We start from the raw sequence: 16,323 nt of genomic DNA, 5'->3' as shown, positions 1-16,323 counted from the left end.
AATCAAGCATAGGCTACCACAACAGGAAATGTAAGTCTGCGGATGCCCCAGCTGTTGTGTAGCTTGGCCTCGCTGCTGCTGCTGCTGCTGCTGCTACAGTCAAATCAAAGCAGCATGAATAGCTCATACAACTACTTTCAAGTGTCAGCCTCTGAAAATAGTCTGTTTACATTAATAGCATTTCCCCACTGTTTCAATGACCCAGTGTTTGAAGTAATTTCATGTTGTTTGCTCTTACGCCCGTGTGTTTTCTTCAGTGTAATGGCAGTGAACGCTTTACTGTGCGTGAGACGGACAGGAAACATGTGTGTCTCTGTTAAGTGCTTGTCTCTCTGTGAGGATGTGTTGTCCCAGTGGTTAATGGCTGCTCGATATTGATTACAGCTGCAACGTCCGAGTCACATGTTCCTCGTCCTCTCCAGATAACGAGGGTTAACCACTTGACCCCATGCATGCCAAGGGGCTCCGCTCATACCTGGATCCGCGGCCCCAGCTAAAGCCACATCTCCCACAGCCCCGGCGAGGCCGCAGCCCTCTGGTCTCCAGGCTGGCCCGTAGATCACGACTGTGTCATGGAGCCACACCAGAGGGAAATGTGCCAGACTTCATTAAGGGCAGATTAAAAGCAAGAGGCGGCCACTTAAACTGTGATTTATTTTCACTGTGAGGTTGCTGGACTGACTACAGGCCCGCAGCGCCTTCATCCCAGAACGGTGATGTCATGGTTTCAGTGTTTGCTAAGTGTAAATATCAGATTGGGAAGGAACTATGTCCTCGGCAGCAGGGTTCATCTTAGAGTTTCAGAGAGAAGAAAACATAAGCAAGGGTGAATGCTTCACTTATTTTCCATTTTAGAGCTGAAACCACCAAATCTGCAACAATTTTGACAATCGACTCATCATTTCAGTCATGTATCAAGCAAAAATGCCAAGATGTGAACATTTGAGCTGAATATCTTTGAGTTTTTAGGTTTTGGCTGGCAAAAAACATGCAACTTGAGGATGTCTCCTCGGGCTCTGCTTGGCATTTTTCACCGTTTTCTGACATTTTCTAGACTAAACAATGAATGAATGAACAAAACAAACACTCAGTAAGTTAAAAGATAATGAAAATAATCTGCAGTCGAAGCCCATACTCCATATTGCAGTGTCTGGAGAGCGTCTGTAGCTTCTGTGGTATCAAAGTACATTCAGGCTATTTATAGAAGCACTAATCACAGCCACCTATACACATTAACACAATGACCTCATTCCTTGAAAACGCCACTATTTCATAGGTGGCTGTCTGACGGGTGGGGGGAAGAAAAATCTAACTGCCTTCCATGGTGTGGACTGAACATTCACTGTACTCCTTTGTCCTTACATGTACTGCGCTGCATGTCAGGTTACATAAAGCTTTTTTGTGTTTATGTAGAGTAATGTGGACAGTCCATTATCAGCTACATACCCTCCATAATCCTCTTATACTGAATGTGATGATGTGTTGTTCCTCTGCCACGTGTACAGTTATATACTGTTGTAAAAGATTTGTTTTTATTGCTTCCCAAGGCAAATCTCTGTATGATATTGCACTTGGCTAATAAAGTGTTTTTGATTCTGCTGATCCAAGGCTGCGGTTTTGATCACACTCCTACGACAACAGCATGGCATGTCCACTATTATTGTCCTGGAGCCATATTTCTATTGGTCAATCATCTTTGGCCACAGCTGTGACAGCCGTCAAAGCTGGACACAAGCGGCATCTCATTGGCTCGCAGCTGATCAGGTATCTATCTGTGTCCGTGCGATTGGCCGCTGAAGTATCAGGTATCCCAGACGTCCAAGCCTTCAGACGGGACATGCCAGCTCTGTGGCAACTGGCCAGTGTTTGCGGTTACTATGACCACACTGTGATCCTCTGTAGCCAGGATCCTGAGGATACAGCCGTAGCACTCCAACTTCTGTGCCCCCTGTTATCTCTCTCTCACACACACACACACATGCACACACGCACACAAACAGATGCAAATACACAAGTATAAATACACTCAGATAATTAGAGTGCATAATCATTTGGGTGTAAACCCGATGTTGAGCTGTCGGCTTATTGTTTCACAAAGATTTATGGGCTGTCAAGGCACCACAGGATGTAATCAGAATTATTTCTGGAAGCGTGTGACTTTACATGTCTGTTATCTTTCCTTTCCAATTACACTGAATTCCCCCCTCTGTACTCTGTGAATCGATTTCATCACAACCATTAGGGGGCGGCATTGATTGAATAAATGAAACAAAATTAAGAGTAGGTCTCTCTCCCTCTCACTCTCAAACACACATATTCTCTCTCTCTCTCTCTCTCTCTCTCTCTCACACACACACACACACACACACACACACACACACACACACACACACACACACACACTCTCACTCACACACACACACACACACACACACACACACACACACACACAAAGGGGGCACAGACATGGACATGATCAATTATGTGTCAAGCATTTCTTCCTCAATGAATGAATGGCCCAATGACTATAGGCTACCGACCGTCTATTGTCTATTGACACTGGAGACTAAGTTCTCATGCAGTTCATTATCCCAGAAGGGGACAACTAGAAAGAGATCCAAAGAGACCATTAATCATCATTCCCTTCAAAGAGAGAAAAGAAAGGACCTAAATAACTGATACTGTAAAAAAATCAATAAACATACATGTAGAAAGATGTATAGTGCTACATTAAATTTATAGCAGTTATATGAATATATATGAGAAAAAAATCCACTAATTCACTTATCCTACCTACCACAGTCTTCATTATTATTCCCTAGAGAAAGATTTTGATAGGCCAGTATATTGCAAACATGTTACAGACAGAAGCAGGTCCTGGGCTTAAAGGGGCCAAAGTTTTGATCCTTGTAAGCACTTTTACGCACAGTCCAGCAGCCTATCACGCTCGTTATCCTCACCAAAGCTTTCAGCATGACGAATAATTCCAAAGTCCATTTCAATTTGGGTCGATGGCTCGGGACCGAGGTGGTGGGGGGTGGAGATGCGGGGGTCAACCCAATATCAGACCCCCACCCCTCGCCCCCCCCCTTTTTTTCACCCCCTCTCTCTCCCCACCATCCACCCCTCCACGTCCCCATAAATGCCTTCGCTTCCTGCTTCCAAGTTCGGACAGAGCGCTCTGATTGGCCGCGGCTCGCACTGTGGGCTGTTCCCCCTGCGCTCGCTTCGGCTCGGGTTACAGTTGAGCTCGAGCTGCTGCACACAGCGGAGCGCAGAGAGTTTTCTACACGGTAGGAAAAAAGGAACATTTTATACACCGGCATGGAAATGTTGGCGAGCGGATTTAGAGCCACGGCTGGTGAGCACGTCTAATCGTCTCTTTGCCACTTTTTGCGCCTGTGGTGTCCGAGCACTATTTACGCACTGGCCACGCAGCATGCCCGAGTTGGACTAGAGGCGACCCTGCCGGAGCGCAACACGCACGCGGAACAGCGCTGAGAGCCGGGAGGGATATTTACAACAGAAACTCAATTCCTTTCCACAGAAGAATAGCAGAGGGCGGATGACTGAAAGATAACACTGGAATGAAGTGGACCTCGAGATTCCCAGCGTGCTGCGGAGTTGTGACTGATGGATGAATGTGGTCATCTGTAGGCTATATACAGCGACAGGTACAGACACCATCAGGGGAGCTTTGACAAAGACACGGCGCAGCGCTTGATCGGCAGCCGCATCGCCCAAAAAAAAACTGTGCGATTGGTTAGATCTGTTTCATCACCACATACCGAATCGTATCGCTGAGTTGTCTCTATAGAGATTTGAAAAGGTCGTCAAGGGCTGTTTTCGTCTCAGCCACAGGTCAACCAGGACACTCGGGGGCTGCTTTTTTCCTCCAGATCCCATCAAGAACCGAGGGCTTCTTCTTCGCACGTCCTGCGGACAGTTCAGTCAAGGACACGGGGGTCTGGAGCAGATTTTAAGAAGTAGGACAGAAGGACATGTATCTGATATCGACCTCACATGCTCCCGACTGATCGACGCTCACCTTCCCAACGGGCGAACCACAGATAAAGGCTGCCAGGCGCACTGTCCGACGCTCTGAGTTATCGGCTCACTGTCTGTACATTTATCAGAATGGCGGGACTCGGTTGTTGGAAGTATTACCTCTGGATCTTTATTTTAATGTGTAGGTCGGCTTTACCCTCAGCAAAATCGTTGGAGACTATAATTTGGAGCTCGCAGAATTCCAAGTAAGTCTCGTATTTCATTTGTACAAGCATGCCAAAGTCGTTGGGTGTGTGCGTAATGGAGGACTAACATTAGAGGAAAAGTTGCCATTGTGTGCAAGCTGGGTTAAATGTTCTGTTAAATGTGCCAATTATGTGCAAAAGAAAATAATGTGTTTAGTTTTAATTGTCATTCCTGCGCCGCAGCGTTTTTGTGTTGATTTATTTCTCAGTGGGGAATTTCCCAACACCAAAGGAACACAGCAGATACAGGCTTATACAATGTACAGTAGGCCTCACTTAAATCTCAATAATAGATGTTTAATTATAGCAATTTATGACATTACACGCACCATTTTATTACCACACAGAGGGCAAACTCCACTTGGTCACTTCTATATCAGAGTTTTGAGAGTTTGTCCACTTCTCCTCCATAATTTCTTGTAATTGTTGTAATCACCTGAGTAGAGATTGAAAGAGAAAAACAAGTGAAGCATGTCAAGCGTGTCAAGGTGTGGCCCAGTTAATTGGATCGAGGATATTTCTCTGCTCGGTCCAGTCTCAGGAGCCCCTGGACACGGGCTACCTGGCTCCTGGGAGGGCCAGTGCTGCGTCCCAACTTTCCAAGTTTGAATTCAGTTTACCCACAAAAATGTGTGAAGAGATGGTTTCAGATATCAGAGTAACAAACATTTGAAAAGAATAAAAATTTTCTTAATTGTCCTGGCTTGAATCCAGTCTAATTTCTCAACATCAAATCAAGGGCAAGTTTCTCAAAAACAAGCAGCTGAAGCCAGGCATTTTTTTTCTTTAAAAAAAAAATCATATTATTCCCATCAAAACAAGCAGAGTGAGCCCAGACTGCTGATAATAAAATACGCTCTGGTAACAATTATCGCCCACTTAGACTTGACTCCCACATTTGCATGATGTTGGAAAGCATACAAAAGGGGAAAATAAACTAAAAGGAGAAAAAAAAACAAAAAAAAAGCCCTCCTGTATTTCTGTAAGGTTGGAGCTGAGGAGCTGACCTTCATTTGAGCTCACAGCACCGAGGGGAAATGGAGAGTAGCTCTACCAGCTTATAACTAGAACTTATTCATTCAAGTGAATCCATAATATCCCCCAAATGTCAGATGTCATAGGAGCTCGTTGTGCAGTCAGTGACTATGAATATTGCTGCCATGTTCATTGGAGTGTGTGTCTATATATATGTGTGTATGTGTGTGTGTGTGTGTGTGTGTGTGTGTGGCCCTGTCCTAATGGTAAGACTACGGCCCATCAGCTTTTATTTGACTATGGCTGCAGAGGTGGTGGAACAATGAGCTTCATCAGACAGAGATATCACACATGCACAAAAAAACTCACACCTTGTGTCAGTCATGGCCAGACAAATGGTTGGAAAAAAAAAAAAGAGGGAGACATTTATTGATTGATGATGTCACCTGGAGGGAATGTCTTAGAAGGTTACCACGGTGGTTTAGAGGGATTGGAAGATCATTCCTCCATCTGTTTCTCCACTTTCCTCCTTGTAAAACCCCCATGCCGACCGAATATTTCATAAAGTTCACAGTGGAACAATAATGCACTCTACAAAGTGTTCTCTCAACCTAATTATCCTGCTGCTCAGCGCTTAGAAAACAATAGACAATTATCTTGCTGTGTGCAGGCTTTGCAATAACAGAAGACAAACCTGTTTTTCTTCTGAAATGTATCAGTCAGCAGCGCTGTCTGATAGGCAATAAAAAAAGAGAGAATACTTGTACAGCAACACGCATCAGTCATCATTGTTTTGTTTTTTTTAAAATCCATCTCTCTGTCTTGGCCTGTATTGCTCCACAGTGATAACACAGAAAGCGAGAGGCCTATAGAAATGTACAGTACGCTATCTGGTGACTTATCTAGATTTACGATGTCTTACTTCCTGTTCCCACTTTGGGGAGCACTGCTGCCTCAGCTAATAAATTAATCTGGCCCTCTGCTTGCACACTCTACCACATACACACAAAATATAACAATACCAGCACCTCCCCACAGGCCATGAGTTATGAGACAAAGTATAGGAAACCAGCAGGTTTGGGCCACTATGGTGTGTGTGTGTGTTGTTTTTTCTTCTTTATGCGTGTGTGCAGACTTGTGTGTCCGTGTTTATATGCGGGTTCCTGCGAGTGTTCCTGCAGTTATGGATTTCCATGTGAGGATGCTATCACTCCAGCGCCTGGCGTTATCAATAACTGGGGTTTGCTTAATTGATTTCCTCTCAGCGTGCTTGAACAGGCAACATACATCATCACTGTAGTGCCGTCTGGAAAGAAGAAAGAAGAAGAAGAAGAAGAAGAAACATCCTTGAGTATTAGTTTTCCTGGAGGATGTATCAGACCTTTTTGATATTTAATGTGAGGTTGGATGAGTGAAATGGCGAGAGGGGGGGTAAGAGGGAGGTAGGAGGGTGGGTTTTTGGTGGAGGCGCAGCCGTGCAGAAGAAGACTGGATGTGTCAACGTCCCCGGCCGGTAAAAAAAGCGTCTTAACATTTGATCAGAGCAAATCGGATTAGTTCTCATTTAGCTGAGTGGGATTACGCCAGAAAATGTCACTTTGTTATGACTGATCACGTCCCATCGGTTTGGCTGCAGCCAGCAAAGCAATGTACAGGCATACTACATACGTACATACACACACACACACACACACACATACTCGCTGTGTGCTCAGGAATGCTGCAGTGATGCCAATTTAATGATAATCTGACAAGGTTGCCATGAGTGGTTCCTGCACGTCCTCTAACCCTCCTTAGCTAATATTTACCTCATGACCTGTAGCAACCACAGCCTGTTTGCAGCAGCTCAGGAGACAAACAAGATGATGGGAGACTGAAAACACTTTTGCACACCTCTGAAAACATACAGTGGGAGAACAGCCACGGGCTGGCTAAGAGTCTGCTGCACTGATTTTGAACTCCTCACATTTTCAACAAAGCTTGGAAACAGTTTGTAGACATTTTTTGGCCCCTGTCTAGGTTTTGAAGCCCACTAAAAGAACAGAAAATAGTATAACAGAGGCGTATGTGTTGATAAAAGTCAGCTAAAGACTGTGTTGCTGTGGGTCTTTGCCATTGACTTTAGCTGCCAGGCTCACAGTTTAACAGTTGACTGGTTTGGTTTATAACATGCTTGCACGGTTTAAAGGTTCAGCGAGTTTGATGATTAAGCTGGATTTAATTGTGATATTTAGCAAACATCTTTATTTTTTCCAAAACAACAACAACAGGAAAAACAATTAGTATCATAATCTTTTCAGAGAAAACAAAATGATGGTGATGAGGTTACTTTTTATTTGGCTGCTATTAGTAAAATATGTGCACAGAAGGCATAATTAAAGTTCAAGTTTTGTTTTTATAATTAGCTTTTTACGCTAATGTAATTGAGGGAAACTTTTTTTTTCTTCCCCTTTTGAGGTAATTAGGAAAAAAACAAACCTCTTCCACATCTTTGTTTTTAGAAACCGGTCTTATCAAAACAAACGTTTGAAAGTTTTTCACTCAAACACTTAGAAACCTTTTGACTCCTGCAAAGTGATGTTCTGAAAAGCTCCTCCACGCTGACATTTAAATATAAGGAGGATTTCGGCAGGAGGTTAAAAAAAACCCAAAACAAACAGCAACTGCAAAACTGTGAAACTGCCGCAACCTGTTGAACAAGAGCCGGATGAGACTTGAGGACTAGACCAGAAACAGGATTTGCTTCCTCGCAAAAGGAGTCCAGTGAATGCTCGCTGCAGCGCTGGGTCACTGCTGAGAGGGTCAGAGGCCTGTTTTTGTTTCTTCCCTGCCCCACGCCCTGCTGCTTGCCCCCTTTACCCCTGCGATATACACCTTCTCTCTCCTTGCCTTCCTGAGTCCCCCTTCACTCCCCCCCCCCCCCCCCCCCCCCCCACACCCTTTAGACTCTGATCGTGTTTCTCTCTGATAGAGATCTCATTACACACAGAGAGGACTTAGAGCCTGAGCCCCACTCAGAGAGCAAGAGGGAGGGCCAACCAATAAGAAATACTTCTGGAAAGCAACTGGCCAACGGTGCTGTAAAGGCACCCAGTGTCTCGCTATGAGGACAGCTGCGTTCGCTTGTATGTGCGTGCACTTCTGTGTCGACATGTCTGTTGTTTCAGCGGTGTGTGTGTGTAGCGACAGATTCTTCATTTGGTTATCTATGTGAGGCACCTGGAGTCGGAGAGGGGCTTGCAGCTCTTGAGGATATTTCATGGAAAATGCTGTTTTTTTCCATCATGGTTTCACTCCAGATGGACTCACTTTATCCGCTGGTGGTTTGGCTGCCACATCACTGAAAGCTGATCATACTGTTTTTGTGTGTTATTGATGCGTTCATTTCTTCATATTCAAGCAGTGGTGCACACGAAACCCAGCTTTGTCCGCCGAATTATAAGTCGCATTTGCAACCAATTTTGTAGCTTTTTTTTTTTTTTTTTTTTCATGTGCATAGAGTACTTCATGCGTTCCCAACTGGCCGCCATGACCCAGAGTTACATTTGGTTTTCTTTTAAGAGGTATTAGAAGGACTTATTCACAACTGGGACAACAGCTGAATGCAATGAAGTACAAGCTAGTGCCAGAATGATCAGTTGATAATCAATTGGGTGATCAACAGGAATAGAGGCAGGAATATCTTGTTTTGTGTGTGTGTGTGTGTGTGTGTGTGTGTTCGGGGGGGAGGGGGTTGTCTTATCCAATGAATATCCAGTACCCGACAGATCAAGATATTGCATCACATGCAACAATTGTGTTAAAACAACCTAAAACAACCAGAGATATTAAAAGGTCTGATACCATGTTAACATCATTATATATTATATATTGTCATATTGCCAACACCTACAATTAAGTAATCACTTGTAATTTATTTTTAAAAAGTTTTTTTAAATTTTTTTTTTCTAAATGTAAGTATTTGCTGCTTTTCTCTGATTCATATAATTTTATGAAGATGCCAACTTCTCTGAAAATTTTGGAGTATTTCATGACATTTTTATGATGATTATACTCTCCATGACATTTGATAGACAAAATTCTTATTCATTACCCAAATAATAGCAGACAACGTAATCAAAAATAAAAATAATCATTATTTGCCGCCCTAGAACAAATAATTGATATAAATATTGATCCTGAGAACCAGAGTTTGGAACCATTGAACTTTCACACAGAAGTTTTCAGGACAGTTCAGATAGTTGTAAGTCGTCTGTTGTTAGGCACAGAAAACTACGCCCAATTTGTTACAACTTTTTGCAACTCAACATATTGTTTAATGTAGAAAACTACTTCAATAGAGATAATTGGGCCAAAACAAACAAAGTAAACTGGTTATTTGATCTTAATTTTGTCCAGTTTTTGCAAATCCACTTGTTTTCTAAAATGAAATGAGCATTCTGTTAATTTATGTGTTCATACTATAATTAAAAAACACTAAGGCTCCTATGAAAGGGACAAGTATAAGCTTATGGAAGTGAATGAGTGCTTGAGAGTGCAAGTTAGTGTGCCATTGTTCTTTGTCCAGCCACAGTGGAGCATTAAGGAAGTGTTAGGAGCGTGCCAGTGTGCCCCTGTGAAAGTGTTGAGGGCCGAGTGGTGGAAGAGTGTGGAGTGGCTGAACAGTGGCAGCCTTACAGGCAGTTAGCGACCCGGCTTCATTAGTCGGAGGCCTGGCTGGCAGCAACCAGGAAGTTCCCATCAGCTCCAGCTCTGCCAAGCAGAGGCACAGGCGCGGTGCTGGAAAGCTTCCCTTAAGATTTCTACTCATCTCCTCACCGCCGCTTTAGCTGAATCAAGTGAAAATGTAGCGATGCAGAGTTACAGGAAGTAGGAAAAAAAGTTGAATGGGCAAAGTCTGCCTTTTGTTTGCCATCTTAGCTCTTTTACATAAGAGCAGTTGAAAATAAGGGGATTAAACAGGAGAGGAAAGGAAGCTAATGTAGAGCGTTGAAACGCAGCCCTGGGCTCAACCGCACATCCTTTCAGTCCAGTGTAGAGCTCCCAGATTACTTCCATGTGTCAGTGCGAGGGGGAAAGAGAGGGAGAAAAAGAAGAAAGGGGGACAGGGAGAGAGGAGTTGAGCAATTGAAAAGCAAGCGGACTTGGATTGGTGGAGATCAGCGGCGGTGTTGGACAGTGGAACGGATCTGTGTGACAGCCATCTCTAAAACCATTACCCCTGCGGCTCCGACTCGGGAACTCGTAACCTCCTCCTCCGGACTGACCTCATAGACTTAACTCTTTCTCAGAGAACCCCTCTGTGCTGTGGAGGCAGACCTCATCAGACGCCAGTCCCAAGCAGCGGGCAAGTAACCTTAACAGCCAGCTGCACTAGAAGTTCTTTAAAGACGTCATGAGTTGTCACCGGCATACAGGCAGCGAGGGATCTGTTTTCACCCAGTTTGTGGCACTCCAAAGACTTTTGTGGGGAGGTTTGAATTTAGTGTGCCAGGATTTTGGGGAAGGGGATGACAAATCCCAACAATGGAAAAAAAATATGAGTGGGATAGGACTAGGAGAGCATGTTTATTAACAAATAAAAATGTCATGGTTTTGCTGAGAATTTGAGTTTACAATGTAAATGAGGTGAAAATAACTCTTTCCTTTTTTCAGTGCTGAAAAACAAAACTACAAAATATATTTGAAAAAAAAAAAAAATCTCAACTCAAACTCTAATTCTAGCTTTACTAGTAATTTTACTAGCTTGTTCCAAGGCTTTCAATTGCATTTCATGGTCTTCCTCAGCAACCTGAGTGTAAGAAAATTATCCCTGGAACAGAAAGTATATTTTTGTAGAAGGTGAAACTTTATTATTAATCTTTTAAACAGTAGTTTAAAGTAAAAAAAAAAGAACATTTTAACTCAAGGTCCACTTAGTTTTTTTTTTTCTGTTGATGCAGTTGAAGACCAGAAAAATCTAGTAAGTGGACCTTGAATTATAATTTTTTTCCTTTGGTTGAACTATTTCCATTTCCAATGTCAGGAATTAACTTTAACCTTCTACAAAAATATACTTTTTTCTAATAATCATAAAACTATAATATAATATAAAATAAAATAAAATAATATAATATAATATAATATAATATAATATAATATAATATAATATAATATAATATAATATAATATAATATAATATAAAAACAATAAAATATACTATAATATAATGTAATTTAAATCTTTATGGCTACTATTGAACTTTTCCACTTACCTGCACCCCCTTAAACAGAACCAAAGTAACGTTTATTTTTGTAACAGGTCATAGGAGTGACCACATGAAGTATGACCATACCCGACCAGCTCTGAACTTATCATTAATGATCATCATGGAGCTCTTTGTTCACTGTTATGAGTACACTAATGGAGTGACAGTGTAATTGAATGGAGTGGTAGGATAATAGAATGATAGAATGATAAAGTAATGGAATAGTGTGGTATCAGCCCCCTTTTCCCAAGGGATACCCCCCGTAAGTGTGTCAGCGTGGCAGATGGGCGGTCTGTAACAAGCCCCCCTCCCCCATGTTAATTATAAAGCATCATAATCCATCTATGGCATACAGAGGCAGGACATGGAGACTATTAGGGGGAGCATGGAAATGGCACAGTGTATAATCCTCAGGACTTTACCACTATTAGGCTCCCCAGGCATTGAGCAAAAAACACTCATTTCTCCAGTAATCTAGTTTGAGCAGTCCCTCTCTTGTTCTCTGTGTGTGTGTGTGTGTGTGTGTGTGTGTTTGTGTGTGTGTGTAAATGTATGTCCCAAATTTTTAGACGTTAACTGGAAGTTTGATTTTTTTCTTTGATTTTTCTCCTACTTTTTCCCCACCATGCCCACAGGCAAGACAGACAGCCCCAAAAAGCATTTGAATTTGTGTGTGTGTATGTGTGTGTGTGTGTGTGTCTGTGCATGCCTCCATTTAACCCTTTCTGCCAAGTCTTGGCTCAGCCTTTTCTAAGCAAACTCCCAGCGTGATCCCGGTCCCCCTTGTGCTGGTGAGAGGAGTTGGAAGAAAAGGCCTGTGGGACTCCCGCTGCTCCCAGGCTCGGCCCCGGCCCCTCCGCCCACGAGGGCCGGTCCTGGGATTTGCTGCGCGCCGGGGCTCTGTGTGGCAGCTGTGACTGACGCTTCAATCGCCTCTCCCTGGGACACCCCAGCGCAACCCTGCATTCCCTTTCACACCTCGGAAACGGGGGGGAAAAAGACAATTACACACATATTCAGCAACCTCCTCCTCTAAGTTCTCTCCACAATCCCACGTCTCTAATGTACGGCCATTTACCAGATCTATAAAAAAACATTTCTAAAGTTTCTTGTGTTTTGCAAATAAATCTCCTTCTAAACAACTTGCAAATTAGTTTAGTTGTCTGGAATGCCTGTCTGCAATTTTATTATGTATTTGAAGTTGCTTTTGTTTATTTTATTTTTTTCTGAGTTGTCCTCTCCTAAGTAAACAGTCTAACTCAGCTATTTCCTTAGTATTTCCCTTGATATTTAGAAAATGTAAGTAATGGAAAAAGATTTGAGCCTTAAAGTGGAGTTAATGCTATCATGTATGGATTGTCAGTAAATTGAGTTTGTCTCTGGGCTATTGGAGCAGGGACTCGTAAGCCAGCGGGATTTAAGTCTCTTAATTGAATTATTTTGATTGCTGACTTGATTGATGGAGTCAGATGTGGAGCGTTTTCCATGAGTTTTTGTCTGACTAATTCTTCTTCCAATGGAGCCATACCAGACAGATACAATAGGAACCTGCAATCAATCACAACTGCAACCCCGAGCATTTTGTTTGGAGAGAAATGTGCCTGCCATCAGGTCCGAGTTCCACAAGCCATCCAGACAACGTAAAACCAACAATGACATCAGATAGTAGAGCACTCTAAAGTCTAATCTTCCCATAATGCCATGCTAAACCCCACAGAGACCCACGGCAGGGAGAAAGGCTTTTTTATGCCCCGCCGCTGCTCCTCCTCCCATGGCCTCTGGCTCTGTACGTATGTGTGTGTGTGTGTGTGTGTGTGTGTGTGTGTGTGTGTGTGTGTGTGTGTGTGTGTGTGTTCATGCATGTTGGGAGGAGAAAAAGAATTCAAGAGTGAATGGAGATGTCACTGTCAGACTCTGGCCTCCACATGAATCCGTACCAGAATGGCCATATTGGCAGCTTGTGTATGTGTGTTGAGTGAGAGAGCCTGTCGGGGGTCTGCCGTTTCCCCTCCATGCCGAGTTCTTACGGCCGTGATTGGAGCTCAGCAGGACACAGGTCTATATTTCATCCTATTCATATGAGGGAGACCGTTTCATCTCCCACACACATGTTTCCCATTAGATGTGTGTTTATTCTCCCCCATGATGTGCTTTGGCCATGGAAGCCTCTCATCTCTCCAATATTGGAAATAGGAGTGAAGGTCTGCTAAAGCAAACACAATATCCTAAACCTCTCTGCTAGCTCGCTTTATGAACTATGTGGAGAATAAGACCGAAGCTGTTGCGTTGACTCGATTTAATGAGTAACCGTGGTAGTTTCGCCTCTTAAGTCTCTGTAATATGATATTTCACACTGCGATTATAACTCGCTAATCTTAATACGCGGCGCTCTTCCCGTATTCTGCTGTCTCATCTTCCGTTTTCCCCCATGCACTGAAAACTACCACCGCGACTACTTTTAACTATTCTCCTCATCTGTCTCCCAAGTCCCCCCACTGTGAAACATGACAGCCTGAACCTTCACCACATCACTCCTCTCTTCTGCTCTCCTGTCTCAGAGATGAAAGCTTTTTCTTTGCAGACAAACCTCTGTGAGTCCTTTTCTGCGCGTCAGGCCCAGGCCTCTGTTGCTGCTTTTAGTAGCTCTGTTTGCTGCATTTTCTGATTTATTTATACACTTCTGATTGTAGCACCTCATGCATGTCAAAAATCTCAAAGTCAGAACCTTGCATGTGCATTATGCGCACTGAGTCAAATTCCTATTTGAAATATACATGAATGCATGAATATATTTATTGTTGAGGAGCCCTGGTGCATCCGGGAAAAGTCTCATTTCCTGTAGTGGCCCTGCTCTGGAATGGAGTGGCGTGATCCTTGAAGGCGCCCCACATGCGGCCACCAAATAGAGCCGCCTGGTGCACCTCTTACACAATGGAATGGTAGAGGGAAGGGAAATGATTTGCCTCATTTTGGAGGGGCTGGAGCAGTCGCTTCAAAGCAGTATGCCTGGCTGAGGCTTTAACCGGCCTTCTCTCTGCATTAGATGTGCGTCCTGTGATGAGCCTTTGAAGGGAGCGAGCAGTTCTGGCTGGGAGATTGCGATTGCATTGCACGGGTGTTGGGGTTCGGCCTCGCACTGAGACTTGCAAGTCGGCGGCTTCAGCAGGATTGTGGCGCTCTAGTCAGCGTTGCCTAAGTAGGTTGGACTAAAACGTGTTGACCCGAAAGCCGCAATGTGACGAGGGAACAGCTGTTGTGTCACGTTAGGATGTACACACACACATATATCATAGAAGAAGGTAGCGTTTGGATGTGTGTTTGCGTGTGTGAGTGTGTGTGTGTGTGTGAGTGTGTGTGTGTGCGCAACAGCTCAGGAGTCAGCTGTGGTTGTCTTGTGCAGATTAAGGTTTGAGTGTGCATTACAGATGGCGGTAATAATGATCAGATAGCCCTTGTAATGGAGACGGCCCAGTTTGTAATGGCTTCCTAAAACAACACATGGAGTGTCTTTACGAGGCCACAATCCGCCCGGTTATCACAGAGCAAACTGTGTGAATAAGAATAGCGTCATGTCAAACAAGCTATTTATTAGCACGCACGTCACAAACACACACACACACACACACATTTCATTTTAATACCGACAGCTTGCATCTTGCCCGCGCTGTGCTTGTTAAAGGCAAGTGTTATCAGAGGAGACACAGACTCCCACTACACCAGTTAGGCCGTCCTCCCCTTTTACATTCACTGTTAATGAGCCTAATGATGTGTGTCTCCGCGATTGCATCAGTCAATATCCTGTTCAATATGGGTTTTAGAAACCCACTGACAACTTAAGCATGTCCGCCTGGATAAGATCTCCCATCTAAGGGAGGAATGAAAGAGCAACTCATTTGTCTTGGATTGGATGGGACATGTGTAGCTGTCTTTTACAATCATGAGCTGAGATTGTAAGCAGAGAATAGACTTGTCACTCAAATGCTCTGATAAGAAGCTTCTTTTAAGAAACAGAAGGCAGCTGTGTATTAAAAACATCGTGTCCTAGTTAGAACAGCGCCTGGCGCTTTCTTATATGGAGATCTATTGTTTGTTTGGTTCAGATAGTTTTCAGTTTTGTTTTTTTTCTTTTTCTTGTCTTTCCTGTTGGGTTCCTTTTTGATTTGAGTGCGGGTTTAGTTTCAGCTAAGTTTTTATTTTTCAGAAGGGGTTTTGTTGGAGATTTTATTTCAGTTTATGTCAGGAGGTGTTTAGTGTGTTAGAGAGCAGGGACGTTTAGTTTAATGCCTTGTTGGAGAGTTGCCGTGGGAGCTTCATACAGTCTGTGTAGTGATTACAGATGTGAACTTTGCATTTCTCATGTGCTTTTTGTACTTTGAATAGAAAACTATGATTTATTATGAACAGTCATATAAGTTAACTTCCATTTTTTATATATAATTTACTATACTAATGTTGGTCTCTTCCCACAGTGAAAAAAGAACAGGCAGAGACCCCTGTGACACTGATAAAAGCTGTTTCTTTTATAAACCACACAGCATTTGATTGATCTGTCCCGTAGTCTTGATCCCTGGGCTTGGCTGATTAAACCTATCCATCAGCTACTCTTATCAGCGCCCTAACAGATCGACTGCAGGACACTGAACTAAAACCCTTGTATTGTTGTTACAAAGAAAAAGTCAAAGGCTAAGGACAGGGAGGGAGAGGTTTACCAGAACTCTTCTCTTCAAGGCTTGAGAACAAAGCTAAAAAAAAATCCCCACTGTTTTTTTTTAAAGGAATAGTGCCTCTAAAAAGAGCTTCCGAGATAAGGATCTCTCATGCTATTGTCATGAGTGTACAGCACGCACA

General features: G+C 43.3%; 1 protein-coding gene across 1 annotated transcript in view; it reads left to right on the top strand.

Moving 5' to 3' along the window:
• Positions 1-3,215: 3,215 nt before the first annotated feature.
• Positions 3,216-16,323, top strand: part of efnb1 (ephrin-B1) — a 56,853-nt gene continuing 43,745 nt past the window's right edge. Inside the window, exon 1 of the mRNA XM_042419811.1 lies at positions 3,216-4,253. Within this exon, the coding sequence (XP_042275745.1) occupies positions 4,138-4,253 (116 nt within the window). The 5' untranslated portion in view covers positions 3,216-4,137. The remainder of the gene's footprint in view (positions 4,254-16,323) is intronic.

Source organism: Thunnus maccoyii, chromosome 8 (assembly GCF_910596095.1).
Source record: "Thunnus maccoyii chromosome 8, fThuMac1.1, whole genome shotgun sequence".
NCBI lineage: Eukaryota > Metazoa > Chordata > Actinopteri > Scombriformes > Scombridae > Thunnus > Thunnus maccoyii.
Note: the sequence above shows the minus strand (reverse complement) of the source record. Positions and strands in the feature narration are given on the sequence as shown.